The sequence below is a fragment of the Petaurus breviceps genome, unplaced genomic scaffold (assembly GCF_028583685.1).
Source record: "Petaurus breviceps papuanus isolate PSGF00001 unplaced genomic scaffold, PetGlider_PUasm1.0 90601, whole genome shotgun sequence".
NCBI classification, from domain to species: domain Eukaryota; kingdom Metazoa; phylum Chordata; class Mammalia; order Diprotodontia; family Petauridae; genus Petaurus; species Petaurus breviceps.
In genome coordinates, this window is record NW_027187282.1 from 4139913 (window position 1) to 4161561 (window position 21649).

Sequence of the window (21649 nt, forward strand, 5' to 3'; positions counted from 1 at the left end):
TTTAAATCATGGGAGAAGCTAACCATTGAAAGATATCGGGGTACTGGCTATGTCAGGATCAGGAAGATAAGCATGTTGGTAGACACTGAAAACTCCCCACAGATTTAGTTACAAAGACTTCATTTTACAGCAGGGGAAAGTGAGGCCCAAGGGGGTGTCAAAATCACACACAACATAGTAATGGGGATCTAGAGCTGGAAGAAACCTTCCCTCCCCCTCCCTCAATTTTACAGATGAAGAAATGGAGGCACAGGTCGCAGAGGCAGGATTCAAAGGCAAATGCTCAGATTCCAAATCCAGTGATCTTTCCTCTCAACCTTATTGTCAATAAAAAGAGAAAGGCAAGGCAGAGTGGGTGTCTGTGTAGGGGAGGAGCTAATGGGAAAGAGCAAAAGAGCCTCTCAGGGACGGGAGGTGGCAGAGCCCTTGTCTGCCATGGGAAGGAGCTGCTAGAGGTTTGGAGTCTTTGGCAAGAACGGGAGAACCAGAAAATATGAATGAGAAGAAGGAAGATAGGCTTCTTGGAGGAGGCAGGCTGGAATAAAGAAAAGAAGAGGTGCTCATACTGTTGGCTAGGGTTTGTTTGAAGGGAATGGAGGCAGTACAGAAGCTAACTTCTGCCCTTTCTCCCAGCCATCTGCAATTTGGTGCTAATATCTCACCATGCCTGCCCCCGAAATGCACCCCGAGAGATTGATCAACTCTACAGAGTTGTCCAGGATGTAAAACAGCATTGGAATGTAGAGGTAATGGGGGGGGGGGGGTCAGGCAGGGAGATCACACCTCCCCAGGAGTCTTGGACCCTGGTTGACCATCTAGGTGTAGGTAGCAGTAATCCCCTAGATCCCTTGCCAGTCTCACCCCTTTTGGGCAGTCCCCTACCACACTTCAGTCACCTCCAGGCTTACCCTACCTACACACACACACCCCCTAAGTGTGCATGTCTCCCTTCCTGGCCATCATCATTCTGGAGACTAATAATCCTTTTCCTTGCTCAGCAATCATTGGACCTAATTTACAGATCAGGAAACTAGGTCTAGAGAGGTCAAAGAACTCTGCCAAATTCAAATTCATCATTCAGAATTGGTGGAGCCAAGTCTCCTGACTCCATAGCCATCCTTCATGCTCCTCTCCCCACCAGGATGTCATGCTGCTTGGTGACCTCAATGCAGGCTGCACATTTGTGCCTCCAGGGGCCTGGCTGGGCATCCGCCTGTGGAGTCACCCAGAATTCCACTGGCTCATTGGGGATCAGGCAGACACCACAGTCAGCACAAGAACCCACTGTGCCTATGACAGGTAAGAGGGGATTGTGTGTGTGGGTGTGTCTGCATAGTCCCCTCCCACCTCCCACGCCCAAGTAATCAGAGGCTGTCTTTCTCCATGGTGAGAGCACTGGCATCAGGAGCATCACCAAGAGACTAGACTTTCCTCCCCTGTGCTTGGGACCATGCTAAGGCCACACAGCAAATGTCTTTGGTTCCTTTCTCTGGAGCCAACTCTCTAGTCCTTATGGGCATGTAGCCTCTCCTACACATGAAACAGCCCGAATTAGAAGCTGTGCCATAGAATGACCTGGCTATGTTGAGCCTAGAGAAGAAAAGACTTGGTGGGGCTCCCTTCTCTTCTCCCTCTATACTATTTCACTTAGTGATCCCATCAGCTCTCATGGATTTAAATGACCATCTCTGCTGATGATTCTCCCCCCTTTCCTACCCCAGTCTTTCCTGCCTCCAATCTTTCATCTCCAATTACCTCTCAGATATCTCAAACTGAATATCCAGTAGACATCTTAAATTGAACATGTCAATAACAGAACCCATTATCTTCCCCTCAACCCTCCTTCCCTATAACTCTCAAGGGCAACACCATCCTCCTCATCCCTCAGGCTCACTGCCCACAGGCAACCTGGACTACTATCTATCACCTCCAGATCCAACATGGTACCAAGGCCTGTTGATGTCATCTCTATAGCATTTCTAGAATATGACCCCTGCTCTGACATTGCCACCACTCTGGTGTAGGCCTCATCACCTCAGGCCTGGATGATAGCAAGTTGCTAGGGTAGGGGGTGGGGGCCCAGCTGCCAGCCTCAAGTCTTTCTCCACTCCAATCCAGCCACCAAAGTAATCTTTCTAAAATACACCTCCCCCTCACCCAATCCTCACTCTAACACCCCTCAGTCAATAAACTCCAGTGGCTCCCTGTCACCCCCAGAAGCAAATACAAAATGCAACGTTTAGCTGTCAATGCCCTTCCTAAGCTAACTCCTTCCTACCTTTCCAGTCTTCTTACACCTTACTCCCTTATACTCTGGCCTGGCTGTTCCTCAAACAAGACACATCTCTTGGTTCTGGACATTTTTTCTGCCTTTTCCCCACCTGGAATGCCCTCCCTCCTCCACTCTAGTGACCCCCCCTGACTTCCTTTAAGTCTCACCTATGCAAAACCTTTCTTGTTCAGTTGTGGTGTCCAATGCGACTGCATTTTGGTTCTTTTGTCAGATACTGGAGTAGCTTGCCATTTCCTTTTCTAACTCATTTTACAGATGAGGAAACCGAGGTAGACAGGGTTAAGACTTGCCCAGGGTCACACAGCTAGTATCTGAGACTGGATTGCCCCCTAGAGTTGTCCTAGGGAAGGACACCTGAATGGGCTGCCTTAGAAGCAAGCTGTCCCTTAGTGGGCCATCTTCAGTGGATGGGATGACCCTTTTTCAGGTATGTTGTAGGGAGTACTCTTTTCCAAGTACCAGTCAGACTAGCTTGTCCCTGAGGACAAGCCAACTCTGGTACGGAAGGCTTTAGGCAAAGGCTATATACAGTCCAACTTCATTTGGTAGGTAGGAAACTTGAGGGACCAAGAAGCTGAGAGCTGAGAAATTTGCCTGATAGGGGTATAGGCAAGATTGAAGTTAAATTAAGCTTAATTTCAGTTTCAATTAAATTCAGGTGCTCTTATTCAAAACTTAAGGGGTCTTTTGCACCACCCTCTGCTGCCTCCTTGGGCAGTTCTCAGCATTACCTGTTCATCCAGGTTGGGCCTCATAGCATTTGGCCAAGATGATGGTGTAGAACAGTGCTGGCAAATTCAAATAAGGTAGGCAGGGGTAGGACACAAACATACATATCTCTGCCAGCTACATATTGATTCAGAAAGTCCCACATTCACATTAGCTTTGTCCTGTACTATTTTATCTTCTCAACTATGTTTGAATTTGATTGGCCCTACTAGGGATGTTGCTTAGGCTTGCTTTGGCCTAGCTCTACTAGGAAATCCTTATTAACTCTGGTTCTGTGATTTTGTAATCTGCTCATATGGGTAATGGTTAGAGATCAGTCCCCAGCAGGCCTGGAACTTAGGGGCAGGGACCAAACCTTACCCTGTAACAGGTTTTAGATTACAAAAAACCCTAGGTTATCCCACCCTGGGCTGAGCACACAGAGGGAGAAAAGGTATAACAGCAGAAAACCTTAATGTTGAGTCCTAAGTTTTAGCTCTAGGTACAACACTGGGTAACCTCATGGCAAGGTATTGGCGGCTTCCTGCTTCCTTGTAATAAAAGGTTGGTGGGCAAGCCTTTGCCAGAGTTTTCATTCCCTAGTGTTACAATGGCATCTGCCAGGAAGTAACCCTGTCTTTGGAAGGTCCTTTTAGAGAAGCACCTTATAAGGGGGAGCTGACTGGCTGAGCTCCCTGGCCCAGGAGACTCAGGTATGCAGGTTTATGGGGCAAATTGCCCAAGGTCTCACTGGCAGGGACTTTCCTGTGGCCTCCTGGAGGTTTAAGAGTCACACAGGGAGTTGGGATGGAAGCCATTCATTCCCACATTCCCCTCTTCTGAAGACAGTACCTGGGGATCTGCAACAGGAGATCTAGTCCACAGGGGCCCTCTAACTCCTCAAGTCCAGCCCCTTTGAATTCAAACTTCGCAGAACAAATCCCCTTAAAAGGATTTGTTCTGGGGTGGCCAGGTAGCACAGCGAATAAGAGCACCAGCTCCAGTGTCGGGATGACCTGGAAATCAAATCCAGGCTCAGATACTTAGCACCACACCCAGAAATAATTGGCCGTGTAACCTTGATTAAGTTACTTAACCCTGATTACTTAAAAAAATTGTTCTGTAAAACTTGGATTGTCAAAAGGTTATAACCAACAATCTAGAAGACCTTGAGTTAAAGGTTCTCCACCCCTGATTTACTTCAAAGACTTTTCCCTGGCTTAAGAGCTCAGCATGCCCCACTCCTTGATCTCTGCAGGATCATAGTACATGGGAAGGCTCTGCTCCAGGCTGTCGTACCTGGTTCAGCCAAAATCTTCAACTTCCAGAAGGAGCTGGACATGTCCGAGGAGGAGGTGAGCCTACACAAATGGGAAGGGAGGTACCCCAGATCTCAAGGGGCAGCACCCTAAACCTAGAACCTTCAGGTTGGGCCCAGCTAGCACTCCCATTGCTTGTGTCCTAGGCACTGCAAGTCAGTGACCACTACCCTGTTGAAGTGTGCCTGCACCTACCTCCCCAAGGCCACCAGGAGCTTTGAGAGGCACCTGCCATGTTGCTCCAGAGACCCATGCTCCACTTCTGCTGTGGACTTGGCATGAGTGCAGATTAATCAGAATTCTCTATTCTAAGACCGTGAAGAGCTGAAAAGCTTCATTACCTACAACCAAAGATTGCAGTTCTTTCAAGTTTTCAGTTCCCAGCTTCCTGAGAGGGGCTTGTTTTCTCATGGTGTTTTATAATACATAAATACCCAAGTATCTAAAGCTCAAATGACCTATGCTGCAGACCCAGTGTCTTTATTCAGGTTAAACTTGCCGGCCCAAGGTGTTCCAACCTCTATCCTGAAAATCATGGTCAAAGTGTTAACCCATTTCCGGAGGTGAGACAAGACATTAAGGCTGGGAAGAGCTAATCCAGTTAGAAGGTAACATGTCTACTTTATTTATGCCTGCAAAAAGGTAGACGTCACAGCACACACCCCTCAGGAGTGGAGTGCCCGCCATTTGTCCAAGGGGCCCCGGCTGGGGATGTACTTAACTCCACAGCCATCAGGAATGAGTCGCTTCTCAGTTATCATATCCTCAAACTCATCAGCATTGAATTTGGTGAAACCCCATTTCTTGGAGATGTGGATCTAAGAGAAGGTAAAGAAATAGTCAGCCTTTGCCTCAGACCTCAGATTAAAGCATTGCTCTCACTAATGCACTTTTAACACAGGAAAGGAAAATTTGTTAGTCAAGCTCAATTTAAGATGACTTAAGCCAGAGACAGACATCTTTCCTTCCACCTGGGATTATCTCCTCCCAGCCTGGGAAATTTAAAAAGATGCTACCCACAGGAAACAATAAGGCGTACCTTCTGGCGGCCGGGGAACTTGAACTTGGCTCTACGCAAAGCTTCAATCACATGTTCTTTATTCTGGACCTTGGTTCGAATCGACATAATAACTTGGCCAATGTGCACACGGGCTACAGTGCCCTGGGGCTTCCCAAAGGCTCCCCGCATGCCAGTCTGGAGCCTAGGAAGTAGAGGATTAAGCAGCTAACATTTCAAGTTCTGTGAAGTAGGTGCTTGCTTATTCTTGGCTAAGTTGCCTTAGGCAGGACAAAAGTGTTTCCGAGGTCCCTTAGAATACCCGGTATTATAGACAAGGTACATACACAACCAGGGAAATGCTGTCTGCAACCATTGCACACCAGCCCCACACTGAGAGAATTGGGTTAGTCGGCTTAATTGGTTGCAAAAGGTAGTGTGGGAAGTCCCACTTCACCCAAGACACAACATGTGCCCAAAGGAGGGCTTATATCTAATGTCCATGTTTCCAAGCTCATACCTGTCTTTCCCTACAGACCATTTGGATGCCTCGGTAAGCCAAGAAAACAAGCAATTCAAGTTGCTAGTATAAAACCTTAGTGCCATGGTGGTTCATTTCTGACATCACAGAATGTCAGAGGTTGGAAAAAGTCTTAGTCTTACCTCTGATTTGGAGAAATAAGAGCCAGCAAGTAAAGTGACTATCTGAATCAATATTTGCTCTGCTACATGACACTGCCTGATCAGGCAATAGGGGCTCCCCAAATATAGGCACCTCCACACTGTACCCTTCTGATGTTCCATGGAATGGATGGGGGGAGAGGAGAGGGAGCAGAATACTTATATAATAGAAATACCATAACATAACCTTGAATCATAAAAATACATCTTAGTGGTCAGTTATTCTATATAGGAAAACACTTCTTACCTATCAGCCCCAGCACATGACAACATCTTATTGATGCGGATGACATGAAAAGGATGTAGCCGCACACGAATATGAAAGCCATCCTTGCCACAACTCTTCACCATATACTTGTTGGCACAGATCCGAGCGGCCTCTAAGGCTGAGGGAACAGGGCAACATATTGTAAGCATTTTGACCAAGCCAAGAGTAAAAAAAAAAAAAAAAAGAGCTGCTTATGGTAAGATAAGTTTTGGAAGGACTAGCTGCCAGATGCTGTTAGGTACCCCCATTCTGCAGAACATCTCAGGAAGATCATAGCTCTTCCTCCTGAGGGTGAACCAACTGAAACCCAGCTCCACCCCACCCCTTTACCTTCAGATGACAGCTGTTCATATTCATCTGACACCATGTGGCCACACAATGGAAATTCATCCACTTTCGCTTTCTTTCTACCAAGGTCAAAGATTCTTATCTTGGCATCTATACGAGAAAGTAAATAGTACACCATGGTGCCCTGCTGCCCCAAGGGGCAGCTGATTAAGTTACACACAAATGCTAGTAGTAGTAAGAATGGATGGGACTGAGTTAAGGAAAGCAAAGCTGGGATATCCTTGATTGCCGCCCCCCCACCCCCTTTAGGGAGAATCAAGTGTCCTTAACACTTACCAGGAACTCCCCTGCAGAAACGGGACTTCGGATACGGCTTATTTTTACAGTACCTGTAACTAAAAAGATAAAAGTAACTCAGTTTGGTTGGTCTATGAGAAGTCATTAATTGTCTGACCTACATTTTTGAACTCTCCCATGGAACATCATTTATTGAGGGCTTTACAAAGATCACATGTCATCCTGACAACCAGATGCCATTGTGTTCCCCATTTTATAGATGAAGAAAAAACTAAAGGCTTAGTGATTTGCTCATGGTCACACTGCTAGTGTTTTGAGGCAGGATTCTAACTCAGGTCCTGAGCACAAATCCAGCAGCTCTCCACTGTGTCACCTAGCTGCACGCAGCTCATCACTGGGTGTTAAGATTTTTCATCTGTAGTAAAGAGATTTGTTCGTGGTCCACCTGACAAAATAAGGGACGCTCAAAACCCATTTCTCCCTACTTACCAGCAAGACTAAGAAAACTGTCAAGCCCACCTTGAGTTTAAGGGCGAAGAGCCGGGAAGGGAAGCCAGAGTAAGGCTGACAGCTGAGATAGGCAGCCGCAAAGAAGTAGCTACTTCCCAACCTTTGGAGAGGAGAGAGCAGCTGGGTCTAGCGCCCCATGACGCAGCATGACGGGTCCTGGGCCCCACAGCCGAGGCCCGCTTCGGGGGCACGCTGCCAGGCCTGGGCTGCCTGCCGCCCACTCCCCGCCCCAGCGGGGCTCAGACCGCCGGCGAGGCCTAGGCTGCTGCTGCGGCCTTCCCCGACATGGCGCATAGGCCTACACGCACATGAAACCCGGCTCCCTGGCTACTTACCAGCGGGCGGGACGACGGCCCATGGCGCCAGCGCCAGCAAGGACTGTATCTGAAAGGAGAGAAGGGAAACAAAGGCGTCTGCCGAGGCCGGAGCCGGAGCACAGGGCTGGGCGGGGGCCGGGGCCGGGGCCGAGGCCGAGGCGACGAGCGAGAGACTGCACGACCACACGCACTCACCTCGCCGCAGGGAAAGGGACGCCGCGGCGTCTGCGTACGCCTTTTATAGGACGCCCGTCTCCACCCCACCCGACCATAGAGTTCCCGGTTTGGGCGTGCCGACGCTCTGGAACTTCCGTCTGACCATAGAGAAGTTACGCCATGGGGCCTGCGCACTCGGCCTGGGGAGCGGCCATCTGCGCAGAGGGGGTCGAGACGCGTGCGTCTCAGTAAGGGAGAGGCCTGAAGGGCCCCAGCTCCGCCCCTTCATGCATAGTCGATCACTTCCCTAGCAGCCTCGCCCTACTAGTTGGCGAGGCAAAGGGGAATTGGGGGAAGGGAGTTTTGGGGATCGAATTCCCAGCTCGCTGCCGTCCCACTTCCCTCCCCCGCCCCGCCCCCTTGGCCTAATCATTACAGACCCGGAGGAGGAGGCAACGTCATTCTGCGGGTGGGAGGACAGCGTAGGGGGGCCGCGGGGCGGGGCGTGCGTGTGTGCGCGCGGCCGGGCCTTCCCTCCTGCTCTGAACCCTGCAGCCCTTGACCGTGCTTGGTGGCCACATCTGTTAATCCACATTCTCTTGTTGGACTTCCTCTGGGAAGAAGGAGGCGTTGGCGTTTGGCACGGCCGCCCCGATGAAATGACAGAATGAAATTACAGCCGCGTTCGCCGTACCTAGTCATTAGCCCTCACTCTCCCGTTTCTTTCCAGATCATTTTTTTGAGAATTCTGTCTTGGAGAGTTAGTGCCCAGATATTCGATGCGCTTATTTTCTTTTTCTTTTCTTTTGATGCGTTTATTTTATTATTCGACACGACATTTTCCTTCAGTCAGTTTTTCTGGTTGATTGTGGAGGCGATCTGGAAAAGCAAAGGGGGGGGGGTGCCAAGGTTACTGCAGATGGGTGGGCCTTGGTGAAAAGGGCTGCCTTTTCCTTTTCGTCAGACAGGATTAAAGGAGATTAAAGGCTGGGTGGCAGCCAGGTTGCTCAGTAGATAGAGCGCAGGGCCTGGAGTCAGGAAGAAAACAGAATTCAAATCCAGCCTGGGACATTTGCTAGCAGTGTGACCCTGGGCAAGTCACTTCACCTCTGACCAACTCAGTTTCTTAAGCTGTAAAGTGGGGGAAAATAAATAGCACTTCCCTCCCAGGGTTGTTATAAGGATCAAATGAGGTAATATTTGTAAAGTGCTTAACATAATAATGCCTGGCACATGGGGGATGTTTTGTTAATAAATTCTTGTGCCTTTCCTGGTTGACATAGAAAGATAGACAGTATGTGGATTTCTTTCATTGCTGGCTAACTTTGCTAAAGTCATTCATTGCAGTGGCCCTAGAGAACAGAAAATGGAACACATTAATAATGATAGCAATAGTATTTCTCTAGTATTTTAAAAAGCACTTTATAAATGTTATCCCCATTTTACAGTTGAGGAAACTGAGATTGAATGACTTGCTAGTAAGTGTCTGAGGTCGGATCTGAACTCAGATCTTCCTGACTGGAGACCCAGACATTGTACCGACCAGCCATCAACCATGCATTCTTTAATCCAGCCTCTAATGAAGAGGTAGCCTTTCTCACCAGGGACAACCCTTCACCTCTTTGCACTGACTTAACATTGTCCCTCTTGGTTTTCATAATACTGCTCTCTCCTGGTTCTATCAATTTTGCTGTTCCTTCTCAGTCTCCATTGCTGGATTATCGTTTGTGTCTGACCTCCTAAGTAAAGGTGTTCCTCAAACCTCTCTCCTGAGCGCTCTTCTCTCAGCACCCTTTCTTGGTTACCTCATCAACTTCCAAGGGTACAATTGTTATCCTATTCGGATGGCTCTCATATCTATAGATGCAACTCTACTCTCTTTCCTCAGCTCTAGTCCATTGTCAATGTACCCAATGCAAATTTCCAGCTGGGCCAAACATAGTCATTTCATTTTTAAATTTTGCAATGGTTTATCCTTTTATTTTTTAAGATATATTTTTATTTCCTTCTCAATGATGTGTTAAAACAATTTTTGTCATTTTAAAGTTTTTAGTTCCAAATTCTATCTCTCACTTCCCGCCTCTCCTCTCCTGTCCCTGAGACTAAACTATCAGAAATAGTTTATACATGTCTAATCATGTAAAACATTTCCATATTAGTCATTTTGCACAAGAAGATTCAAATAAAAGAAAAAGAATGAATGAAAGAAAGTGAAAAATAGCATGCTTCAGTCTGTATTCAAACAATATCAGTTCTTTGGAGGCAGATAGCATTTTTCACCATTAGTCCTTTGGGATTGTCTTGGATCATTGTATTGCTGAGAATAGCTAAGTCATTCACAGTTCTCCATTGAATAATATTGCTATTACTGTACATAATGTTCTGCTTCTGTTCACTTCACATTGCATCAGTTCATGCACAAACACAGGCATTTCAAAAGCAACATGTCCAAAACAGAACTTGTTCTCTTTCCCCACCAAAGCAATTTCTTTTTCAAAACTTTCTCACTTCTGACCAGGGCAAGACCATAATTCTAATCACCTAGGTTTATAATCTCTGAGTCTTCCTCATTACTTAACTACTCCCTCCCCAGTTACCAAGTCTGGTCATTTTACCTCCCTGATATCTTTCTCACCCATCCCCCCCCCTTTTTTTTTTTTAAAGCAATCGGGGTTAAGTAACTTGCTCAAGGTTACACGGCCAGGTGTTTCTGGGTGTAGTGCTGAGTGTCTGAGCCCGGGATTCGATGTCCAGGTCTTCTCAACACTGGAGCCGGTGCTGTTACTCGCTGTGCTACCTGGCTGCCCCTTCACCCATCCCCTTTTTCACCATTTGTATGGCTCCAACCCTGAGTCAGCCCCTCAACCTCTTTTGAAATAACCTGATTCCACCCCATCCCCCTTTTTTGGATTTTATATTATTTTATTTTTAATGGTATATTTTTCCAATTACACATAAAGTAAATTGTTAACATTCTTTTTTTTTCATAAGATTTTGAATTCTGAATTTTTCTCCCTTACCATATAGGTTGTATATGTGCAATCATGTAAAACATGTTTCCTTATTAGTCATGTTATGAAAGAAGAAACAGAACAAAAGAAAAAACTACAAAAAAAATAAACAATATTCTTCAATCTGCATTCAGACCCCATAGTTCTTCTCTGGATGTGGATGGTATTTTCCATTATGAGTCTTTTGGAATTGTCTTAGATCACTGTATTGCTGAAAAGAGCTAAGTCAATCACAGTTGTTACTGTTGCTGTGTACAGTGTTCTCTGGTTCTGCTCATTTCACTCAGCATCAGTTCATATAAGTCTTTTCAGGTTTTCCTGAGGTCTGCCTGCTCATTATTTCTTATAGCACAATGGTATTTCATTACTATTGAAGGCATTCCCTCAATTTCCAATACTTTGCTAACACAAAAGGAATTTCTATAAATATTTTTGTGCACGGGTCCTTTCCCCATTTTTATGATCTCTTTAGGATACAGATCTAATAGCGATATTACTGGATCAAAGGATATACACAGTTTGATTGCCCTTGGGCATAGTTCTAAGGTGCTGTCCAAAATGGTTCCATCCCTCTTTTCTAAGCCATCTTCCACATAGCTGCTAAAGCATAGATCTATGTCCCTTTCCTTCCTGCCTAATAAACTAGTTAACACTTATATAGTGTTTACTACATCTTGTACCAGGCACTAAGTGCTTTACAATTTTTATTTCTTCTTCTCAACAACCCTGGGAGGAAGGCACTATCATTCTTATCTTACTACTGAGAGAGCTGAGGCAGTGAAGTGACTTACCCAAGGCCATACAACTCAGAAGGGTCTTGTTTAGAAGCTCTGGGGCTGCCAGCTGCTTCTAGAATAAAATATATAGTTGTAAGATCACAGATTTAGATTTAGAAGAAATTTAAACCAAACGCCTAGTTCTACCTTCCTAGGTGGAAGCAGAGGGCAAGTTACTTTGCCAAGGTCACAGAGCTAGTGAGTGGCAGAACTGAGATTCAAAAAGACTCCAGTGCAGTTCTCTTCCTGCTGGAACATGTTATCTTTTACACTCACACTCTCCAGTCAGACTTGGCTTATGTGTGGGTTGTGTTTATCAAGCCTCTTTTCTTTCCCCTCTTTCCTTTTCATTCTTTGTTATAAGGAACAACTTACTGGGTATAGGAGGAAGGAATAGTATATTCAGAAATGAAAGTGATAGAGTAACAAAAGAGATTGATGAAATTTATCAACAAATATTTTTGGACTCTTATGTGGGGGTTCTTTACCTGGGGCCTGTGAACTTTTGATAACTATTTCAACACAATTGGTCTCATTTGTAATCTTCTGTGTTTTATGCGTTTAGGAACATAATTCTGAGCAGGGACCCATTCACCGACTTTCTTAGATAGACTCTCTGCCTGCCTGCTGTCAAAGGGAATGTCCAGGACACAAGAAAGGGGAAGAAGCCCATCTAGAGATTTTGGATGTCAAACCTTTATACCAAGGGGCAACTAGGTAGCACAGTGAATCAAGCACCAGCCCTGGAGTCAGAAGGACCTGAGTTCAAATATGATCTCAGATACTTAATACTAACTGTGTGACCTTGGGCAAGTCACTTAACCCCAATTTCCCTGCCTTCCCCCCCCCTCCAAAAAGACCAAAAACAAACAAACATAAAAACCCTTTATCCCAGTACATTCACTGCAAATATTTTTACCAAGCATTTATTTTTAAAACATTTTGGATTTTATCTCCAATAAATTCTTCTATTTATTTGATGAAAATATTCATACTATTCTTTATTTAGAAAAAAATATATACTATTCTCCAATATAATACAATGCCATAACCATTCATTAAGTGCCTCCTATGTGCCAGGCACTGTGCTAAGAGCTGGAATTTTGTCTTTCTCCCTCCGAGACTACCTCCCATTTACACTGGCAGGGACGAAATTTTTGCCTTCTTTTGTGTGGGGACTGGCCAATAAACCTAGATCTTGTGCTTGGCTGAGATAGTACCTAGCTGAACTTTGGAGCATGTTTCAACCAACATTCTGCAACTGGTTCTGGTCCCCTAACCCTTTTGATTGGCTGTGGCACTCTGCTATATTTGAAAGGTATCAGGGTGAGTCTTTTGTCTCAGGCTCTTTCTGGTCTAGTTGATGTTAGAGAAAGAAGACAAGCTGCTAAGAGCCTCCAGATTGGGGAGGAGGCCTCAGGAGCTCTTGTACCTGAGCCAGCCTGAAGCTGGGCTATCTCTGTGGTATCTTTCCTTCTTTTAGGTGAGATTAGAGAGATACAACCTTGGGAGCTTTCTTTTTTTTTTTTTGCCTTTTTTTGGAGGGCAGTTGGGGTTAAGTGACTTGTCCAAGGTCACATGGCTAGTTTTTGTGTTGTGTTTGAGGTCAGATTTGAACTCAGGTCCTCCTGACTCCAGGACTGGTGTTCTATTCACTGAGCCACCTAGCCACCCTGGAAGCTTTCAAAGGTCAGGAGAATGAGCCACCAGAAGTCCAGAAATTGGACTTCTTGCTGAGATTTTCTAGAAGCTGAAAGAAGGTCCAAGCAACCAAAACAGCCCAGTCCAACCTGGCCCAGTCCAGCTCAGACAACAGACTCATCAGCCATGCTACATTTGTAAGTGAACTTGGGCAAGTGTGCTATTTTTAACTGTGTTAGTCTAAGCCCATTCTCCCCAGGAACCAAGGTGGTATGGGGGAGTGGCAGTGGGGAAGAGCAGGGAGGTGCTGAGGAAAATGTTTGTACTAGTTGATGTTAATTAGCTAAACAGAATTGGAGTGCTACTCACTGGCATGGGGGGGGGGGGGGGGAGACAATACAACAGAATGAACGTATAAGCTGATAGCCTTAGAACCATGCCTTATCCTTCATGGGTAACCCTAGAATCCCGAGGAAGAGAACCATAGATCACTTCTCTGGGAGAATGAGTCCAGAGGCTCACCACATGTACAGCAGAGATAAAACTGGGTCTTCTCATTTACAAGAACCCCTTGGAGAGAACCTCCAGGGGCTAATTTCATTTTGAATACCCTAATTTGGGGATGTCCACTAGAGGGAAATTGACCATTTGTTTTTCCTCTCTTTGTTTTAAGCCATAAGCATATGATCACTTTCCCCCCTGGAGTATTCAATTCCTTTTGAGAGGATTTTTGCGTTTGTTTATTCATTGGATGTTTAAGTACTGACTACTTAAGTACTCTCATTTGTAGCTGAATCCTGTATAAGTGATGATTCTGAGGCTAATGTGAGAAGCATGGTCTTACAATACTAAAATGCTGTTGCCTAGCTGATCAACGGTCAATGTGTGTGTGTGTTTAAACAGACCTAGAATGCTTTCCTTATTGTGAAATTTTTAAGCACTATAAACTCATAAGTTTTTCTGATGGTCTAGAAATCCCAAATAATCAACCCTAAATACTTACTCTAGTTTTATAGGGTACCTCACTGTTATTGGGGGCTTACTGCCCTTGGGCTTTCTAGTCAGCTCCCTGGGTCTTTAAGAGTTTGCTACTCTTGCTTCCTCAGGCCTTGGAGCCCGGCAGGCTTTTTTTTTTTTTTTTACCTGCACTGGCACTGGCTTTATTGGTGTTTCCCTTAATGATGGACTCTGGGCTTCTGTCTAATTTTGTTGTAGTTCTGGGGTGGAAGAAGTCTGGTTGGATATCTTGAGAGTTATTTTGTCTGGTGCAAATTTCAGGGTTTTATAAGAGTAAGTTTGGGAGAACTAGGCCATCTAACTCCATTCAGTTGGCCAGAAGTCTTAAATTCAGTTTTACTGAATCTCCCCACATTATCCTTTGCTGAATATTATCTGCTCAGACTGTAAAGTCAGAAAGCCTTTCTCCCTTATGCTGAATGGTATAACTGACAAATTTTGTATGTAATTCCTGTAGGGTCCCACTACCTCCAAAATACATCACTACATTTTGCATATAAGCCTGCCAGATGATTCCAAGAGCCGTCTCTCTGGGATTCTCTGTAATTTTTTTTTGCTTTTTTGGAAGGCAATTGGGGTTAAGTGACTTGCCCAAGGTCACACGGCTAGTTTTTATGTTAAGTGTCTGAGGCCGGATTTGAACTCAGGACCTCCTGACTCCAGGGCCGGTGCTCTATTCACTGCGTCACCTAGCCGCCCCCCAATTCTCTGTAATTTTGATCATCTGTTCTGACCCTGATGCCTTCCCTTGCTATACCCTTTCTGATGATTTAAGTCTCCTACTGCTGTTCCCTTGATCAGCATGGGTCCTGTCCAGAAAAGATGCTAAATATAGGCCTAGAGTATCTTGCCACCACATAAGGTCTGCTTTTCTCCTTATTTACAAAAGAAGTATTGATGGGGGGGATGGCAATAGGTTATACAGGAACTCTGATCAAGATCAATGACCAGAATCCCTGCGATTCAGTCTGGAAAGAATTCAGTAGGCCCAAGCAAACTTGGAGTCAGGATTGTAAAAGTTTATTATTACACTTTACAGTGGGCAGGGGTTCTTAGGGAACCTGCAAACTTAAAGAAGTTATAGGTATAGTTTTAAGGAGTCAAGACAGTAAATCAGATGTCAATTATGCTAACTAGGTGAGTAAGGGTGGGATTAGGGAGGAGTTAAGGAGTGGTTAGTACATAAAGGAACATGCACTTTTAATGTCAACTGCGCAGGAGTATTGCCCATAATTCACTGGAAAATAGCCCAAGGTGGGGGGGAGGGCCCTACCTGGAGGTGTGGTTTTAGGCTTGAAACGTCACTAAGTCAGCTAGTGGTGAAAATTGACTGAGAAGTGCATAGTCTGCCACCCATCAGTGTCATGGTTGACAAGATGGATGTTGGGAACCAAGGCTAACGGAGACTCAGTATGTGTATAATTGGCTGAGGAGTTAACCTATAGATAGTGCATTGAAGGATTCATAGATGCAGCTGGCCATTATACTAAGGGGAGATAACATTTGCCTAAGCTAAAATGTTTATAGATGGTTTAGTGAAGGATTCATAGGTGTAGTTTGTTATTGTTTCAAGCAGAAATAAACAGTTCATGAGCTGTTGCTGGGCAGAGTGCTGGCAGGGGGAAGGGGCAGAGTTAATGCTCTGAGGCTGGGGAGGGGAAATATGATTTTACAGACTGGTTTTACAAATTGATTTTACAAACTGATATTACAGACATAGATCCCAAGCACCCCATCAGTATCATTTCCAGACTAGAATATAATTTTCTGGTTTTCTATGGGAAAGTCTTCGTTTTGGACAGGTCCCAGTTTCCTAAGCTGCTTCTCCTCCTCCTTGTCCTTCATCTATGAGGGATGGCTCTTGACTTCATGTGAACCCTTAAGACTAGACAGCCTGGAATCATCTGGCAGGACTGTTTGTATGCAGAAAGGGCCCTGTGTAGAGAAAGTGGGTCCCACATGTGTAGAGAGGCCCAAGTATTATTATTATTATTTTGCTTTTTGGAGGGCAATTGGGGTTAAGTGACTTGTCCAAGGACACACAGCTAGTTTTTTTGTGTTAGGTGTCTGAGGCCAGATTTGAACTCCTGACTCCAGGATCAGTGCTCTATTCACTGTGCCACCTAGCCGCCCCAAGGCCCAAGTATTATGAGGAAGCTGTCATTGTGTGTGGTTCAAAGGGAGGCAGAAAAGACATCTCTAGCCTTTTCTTATCTCCACTCTTCTCCAAGGGACACTTCCAGTCCTGCCAGGAAGGAAGCAGGAGGATGAGGGCCAGAGACCACCACTCTGCTCTCCTCAGAGAGAGGGCGGTACCAGAATAGAAGCATATCCTTATATCATATCCATATAAGCATCCTTATATATATTATTCATCTGGGGGCATAATTAGGTTCCAACTAATTTCTGATCCCTTTGTCATTTTGGGAGCAAAGAGGGACCCCAAACTCTGTATCCAAGACTTGACCTCTTTACCACTGAATATCAATCAGTTCCACAGTGAATGCCTATAGTAAATAGCAAAGAAATCTAAATATCCAAATCATAGCAAAACAGAAATTTGAGGAAATACATACAAATCTAGACAATATAGAATAAAGGAATTCTCCCTTTGGGAGCAAGGTAACTCAGCTCAACCAAGATAGAAGGTCTTGGATCTAAGCCAAGAGGAATTTCACTGAAGTCTCTAGAGCAGTAGACTGGGAATAGAGTCATGATGAAGATTGTCCACTTCTCTCAAGTCTTCCCAGAGTCTTTTCCTCCAGCAACCTGAAGTGGGGTTTTCCTGTTCCATCTTCTCTCTTTAAGGTGCCCAAAGCAATGCAACTTGAAGCTCGAAGAGGCCCAGAGGAGACCAGCCAAGAACTAAAGCTCTTACCTCTCACCAACTCTGCCTCAACCTTGGCACACTGGCATTCATCTCCACCAAATGAGGAGAGTCCTGTACCAATGGGCTTTGAGATTGGCTTACATTCTTCCCCTGGGCTGAAACTCTTTGTGGTCCCTTACAAAGATCGACTGGGACAGGTCCCAGACCTGCAAATATACAGTAGAAACACAAATATCAATGCTTTAAAACAATAAGGGTGATTTTCCTGGCATTCCAAGTAACCAACTTTTGGTACTGTTTAAAATTAAATAAAAATGCACATTCACAATATACACAGTATACGTGGCACTATATAGAGCATCATCTTCAAAGATATCACAGAGGCAACATGCCTCCCTACCTATAGGACGTCTAACATATGCACATCTCAGTATGTACACATCCACAGGACACAGTGAGCCTTCCGATGGAATAAGCTTGGCTAACTAATACAGCAAAGCTAGCTACCTGCAACAATGACACTATCAATAGGCTTATATAGAAAAGACAACAACATAAGCAGTAGCAGGTACCCAAAACAATGAACAGAGACATTGCTATAGCATGTACACAGCACAAATGAACGTAACAGTAAAATAAAAAATAAGCATTCTCAAGCATGTAGTAATTCACATGGACAGCAGTAAACATCTGCAATTATATGCAAGGCACATTTCACAGGAGCTGTCTCTGGCACTGTCACCTAGAGACATGTGTGACTGTATCTTCTGGCTTACCTATGCCGTCATAGCAGTCTAGTGACTGCTCCAACAGGTCTCCTTCCCTGGTCACTGACTGGTCTTTCAGTTCCTACACCAGACCATCAGGATCATTATAGACTTACATGTCTGCATCTGGTCTGGCAGCTAGGGCAGGCTGGCTATTAGTACATTCTAACTCACTGGGTTGAATCTGCACCTGAGGAGTCTCCGTAGTGGTTTTGGGAAGGAGAGAGGTTGTCTCTGGGTTCAGATATCCTGTCCTGTAACAATGCACACAGTTTCCTTCACTGGATACATCACTTTCAGTACCCATCTATAGGTCAGAATGTTTTTGTACAACTTGTGAACAGTTTCTTTTCCTAGATCAGTGTCTGTTGGTTTTCTCCACCTGGTCATTAGAAAGTCCAACTAACTCCTAGGAGTAATAGGTGGTTGTGGTGAATAGTCCTGAAAGGGACCCCTCTCTTTTCTGGGGCTTTTTTTGTAAGCAGGCAAGTTTCCCAGTCTCTCAGTTATAGGGGTTAACTTTCCATTGGTTAGCTGACTTGTTTTATTAACAAGCACCCTAGCACACCCAGGATGGCCTGCTAGCATAGGTTCTTTGATCTGCTTTTCTAAAGGAAAGACAACTTTTAAAGAGGTCAATAATCTTTTTAAAATTTTTTTCTTTTTTTTTTGCTTTTTGGAGGGGGGAAGGTAGGGCAATTGGAATTAAATGATTTGCTCAAGGTCACACAGCTAGTTTTTGTGTTAAGTGTCTGAGGCCAGATTTGAATTCTGGTCCTCCTGACTCCAGGACCAGCGTTCTATCCACTGAGGGGTCAACAACAACAACAACAACAATCTTACTTTAATTACAGATAAGTAGAAAATACAAGCAGAGAAATTATCACAGAGAGACAACAGAGAGGGCTCCTATGAACAAAGTAATACAACCACCTATAAACACCACCAGACCGGGAGAGCACCAACATCTGAGTAGTTGGGGGGCTCTTAACAAACGGCTACTCAGGGTCCCGCCCAGGGAAACAAAAGGTCCTTCTCATGAGCAAGCCCCCAAAGTAAAATACCAGCCTCCCAGTATATATAGTTTTCAACTAATAGGCTCAGAGTCAGAAGGCACCACAACCCTCCTGACTCAGTGTCTAATTAGCTTAGTACCAAAGGTGTGAAAACCTTCCTACAAACAAGCCTCCTTGTAAGCAAGCTTCCCTGTAAGCAAACCTCCTGTAAGCAAGCACCTCCTTAGGCAAGTTCCTTCCCCAATGGGCTCTATGTAACTTAGGATGTATCATAGCTGTGATTGAAATACCTGTGTACCTTTAGACCTGGGAACATGGCTCCTGTTCCAAGGGAAAAGGGGACACATGTGGTCACATAGGCCTATTAATAGATGGGGAAGATCTTCCTATTCCATTTACATTATACTTGTAAATCCCTGGACAGGTGAAAACAGTGTTATCCTTGTCTTCTGTGTCAGACATAGGAATCTGACAATGTCCACTATGCAAATCCAGCTTGGAAAACCATGGGCTGCATAGCAGACAGTCCTCCACATCTTGCACTGATGGCATTGTGTGCTGGTCCACTTTAGTCCTTTTGTTCAAAGTTTGTTTGTTAATCAATAGACATTGTATCTTTCCATTTTTCTTAGGCCCCACCACTATGGATGATGTACAAGGGCTACTGGATTCTGTGATGGTGCCCTTAACTGACATTTCTCTGAGATGGCTTCTGAGATCATCCATTCTAGACAGAGGAATTCTTCTAGATCTTTCTCTGATGGTCAATAATTGGTGAGCTGCATTCCGTGGGTCACACTTTGATCATATTCCACATCCTACTCACGCAATGAGAATATGGCAGTTCTCTTGCTGAGTTCCAACTGCCACCTACCCTTCCACTCTTGTGGTACCAGAGAATCCCTGGTCAAACACCTCAGGATCCAGCAGAGAGTGAACAGTTGAAGCTTCTGTGGTGTTAACTGAAACTTTTTGCCACTATCCTCTCATAAGCCTCTGCACAGTCTGCATAGATGGTCAAAGTATACAGATAATGGGTCTCAGTTTGTTTCTTAAAGTATCCTGCTAGAATTTTGACAAGACTAGAGTTAATTTCAATTGGTGTTGACACTGCAGGGAGCATTGGAGGGTCTGGATCTACATGAACCAGAGTGCCCACTTTTCAGGTAGCACTGTCATGAGAATTTTTCATTTTCCTTTTATTAAATTTTATTGTGCCATTTCTTCTGAAGTATTTGGCTGACTGAAACCTATCTTTATTTTCTGTTAATAGTAACTTCACCTAGCTAAAACCTGACTTATGGAATGATAGTATTTAAGGGAAGACTTTTTGACATTCTTCAGATAAGAAGCCAAGAGGGTGTTTCAGCTTCCCAACATAATTTAGCTAACTGTATTTAGGATCTTTCTGGCTCCAACCCTTTGATTATCTTTGAGGCATATAAATCACCCCCTTTCAATCAGCCTCTGGCGAACCCCCTAAACGTACTTGAAATTGTAACCTGACTTAGTTTACCTATAGAGCTTATTATTTAACTATGCCTTTTTCCTTAAGGTATATATGAGATTACAATTCTGTTTAACTAAGTTAACTTGACCTTTATAGCCTAAGAGGCACACATTTATACTTTAAAAAATTATTTCTCTGTCTCTTTGATGTAATTTTCCCTGTAAAGGCACCTTTAGAAGCTCCAGTTGGGGTTCAGGGTTATTTTCTGAACCTGTGCTTAAGCATAATAAAACCTAGATTTACAACCTCTGGAATTTTCATGTTGTGACAGATTTATTTGATAGCAGTAGGTATATCATATGAATTCGATGGGAATCTATTTTTCCTGTAACACCACCACTTATTTCCTTAGGAAATTTCAAGCTCATGTGGTATGGATAATCTTTATCATTCAAACCATCAAGTCCAAGCCCTGTCACAGTCTTGAAAGGCATTTTACCCAAATACTTGTCACTGGAAAATAATGAATAACTTTTTATGTAAATAGTATTTTTTCCAATTAGATGTAAAGATAGTTTTCAACATTCATTTTTTTTTTTTAAGCAATTGGGGTTAAGTAACTTGCTCAAGGTTACACGGCCAGTTATTTCTGGGTGTGGTGCTGAGTGTCTGAGCCCGGGATTAGATCTCCAGGTTGTCCCAACACTGGAACCGGTGCTCTTACTCGCTGAGCCACCTGGCTGCCCCATCAACATTCATTTTTTATAAGATTCTGAATTCTGAATTTTTCTCCCTCCTCCCCCTCCCCAAAGTTTGGTTAGGGCCTTAGACACTTAGCACGCATAAAAAAAAACTAGCTGCATAACCTTGGGCAAGTTACTTAACCTCAATTGCCCTCTAAAAGGCAAAAAATAAAAAAAATAAAAATATAGTTTAAAAAAAGTATGCTTCAATTTGTATTCAGACAATTGTGATAGTAATGGCAATTAAAGATTCCCCTGTATTGGCTTGGTTTTCAAATTGATTGTGTTAAAACCCAGAGGTTGTTAATCCCACCTGTGGGATGGACTTTTTGATGTGAAAAGAAAGTCCTGAACTGGGAGGAGCTGGTGACGTAGATTTGGAGAGACAAGAGAGAGGCGGAAGATCTTTTTGGAAACAGCACCTCGTGGAGAGAGAGAGAGACTAAGAGAATTGCTGGTGGCCGCTTTGAATTGCCCTGGACTTTTGAGACCTGCCTCCTGAGCTGCCAAGGACTGAGGAGACATGGCTGTTTTGCTGGTACTTTGTCTGTCTGTTTTGATGTT

The 21649-nt window shown here is 44.4% G+C and overlaps 2 protein-coding genes and 1 non-coding gene across 3 annotated transcripts; 1 reads left to right on the plus strand and 2 right to left on the minus strand.

Annotated features, from left to right (window-relative positions):
- The first annotated feature begins 506 nt into the window (after nt 1-506).
- LOC138142683 (deoxyribonuclease gamma-like) lies at nt 507-5083 on the plus strand. Its single transcript, XM_069063792.1, has 3 exons — nt 507-1299; nt 4260-4356; nt 4467-5083. The coding sequence occupies exons 1-3, from the start codon at nt 1148-1150 to the stop codon at nt 4539-4541; spliced, it is 324 nt and encodes a 107-aa protein (XP_068919893.1). The 5' UTR covers nt 507-1147; the 3' UTR covers nt 4542-5083.
- RPL10 (ribosomal protein L10) lies at nt 4922-7904 on the minus strand. The gene is made up of 6 exons (XM_069063791.1): nt 7697-7904; nt 6891-6949; nt 6597-6704; nt 6246-6384; nt 5360-5522; nt 4922-5138 (listed from the first exon to the last, which is right to left on the minus strand). Exons 1-6 carry the CDS (start codon nt 7717-7719, stop codon nt 4986-4988), a joined length of 645 nt encoding a protein of 214 aa, XP_068919892.1. The 5' UTR covers nt 7720-7904; the 3' UTR covers nt 4922-4985.
- Nucleotides 5613-5747, minus strand: LOC138142703 (small nucleolar RNA SNORA70). Its single transcript, XR_011163515.1, has one exon. It is a non-coding gene; the product is annotated as a small nucleolar RNA SNORA70 (small nucleolar RNA).
- Nucleotides 7905-21649: the final 13745 nt, after the last annotated feature.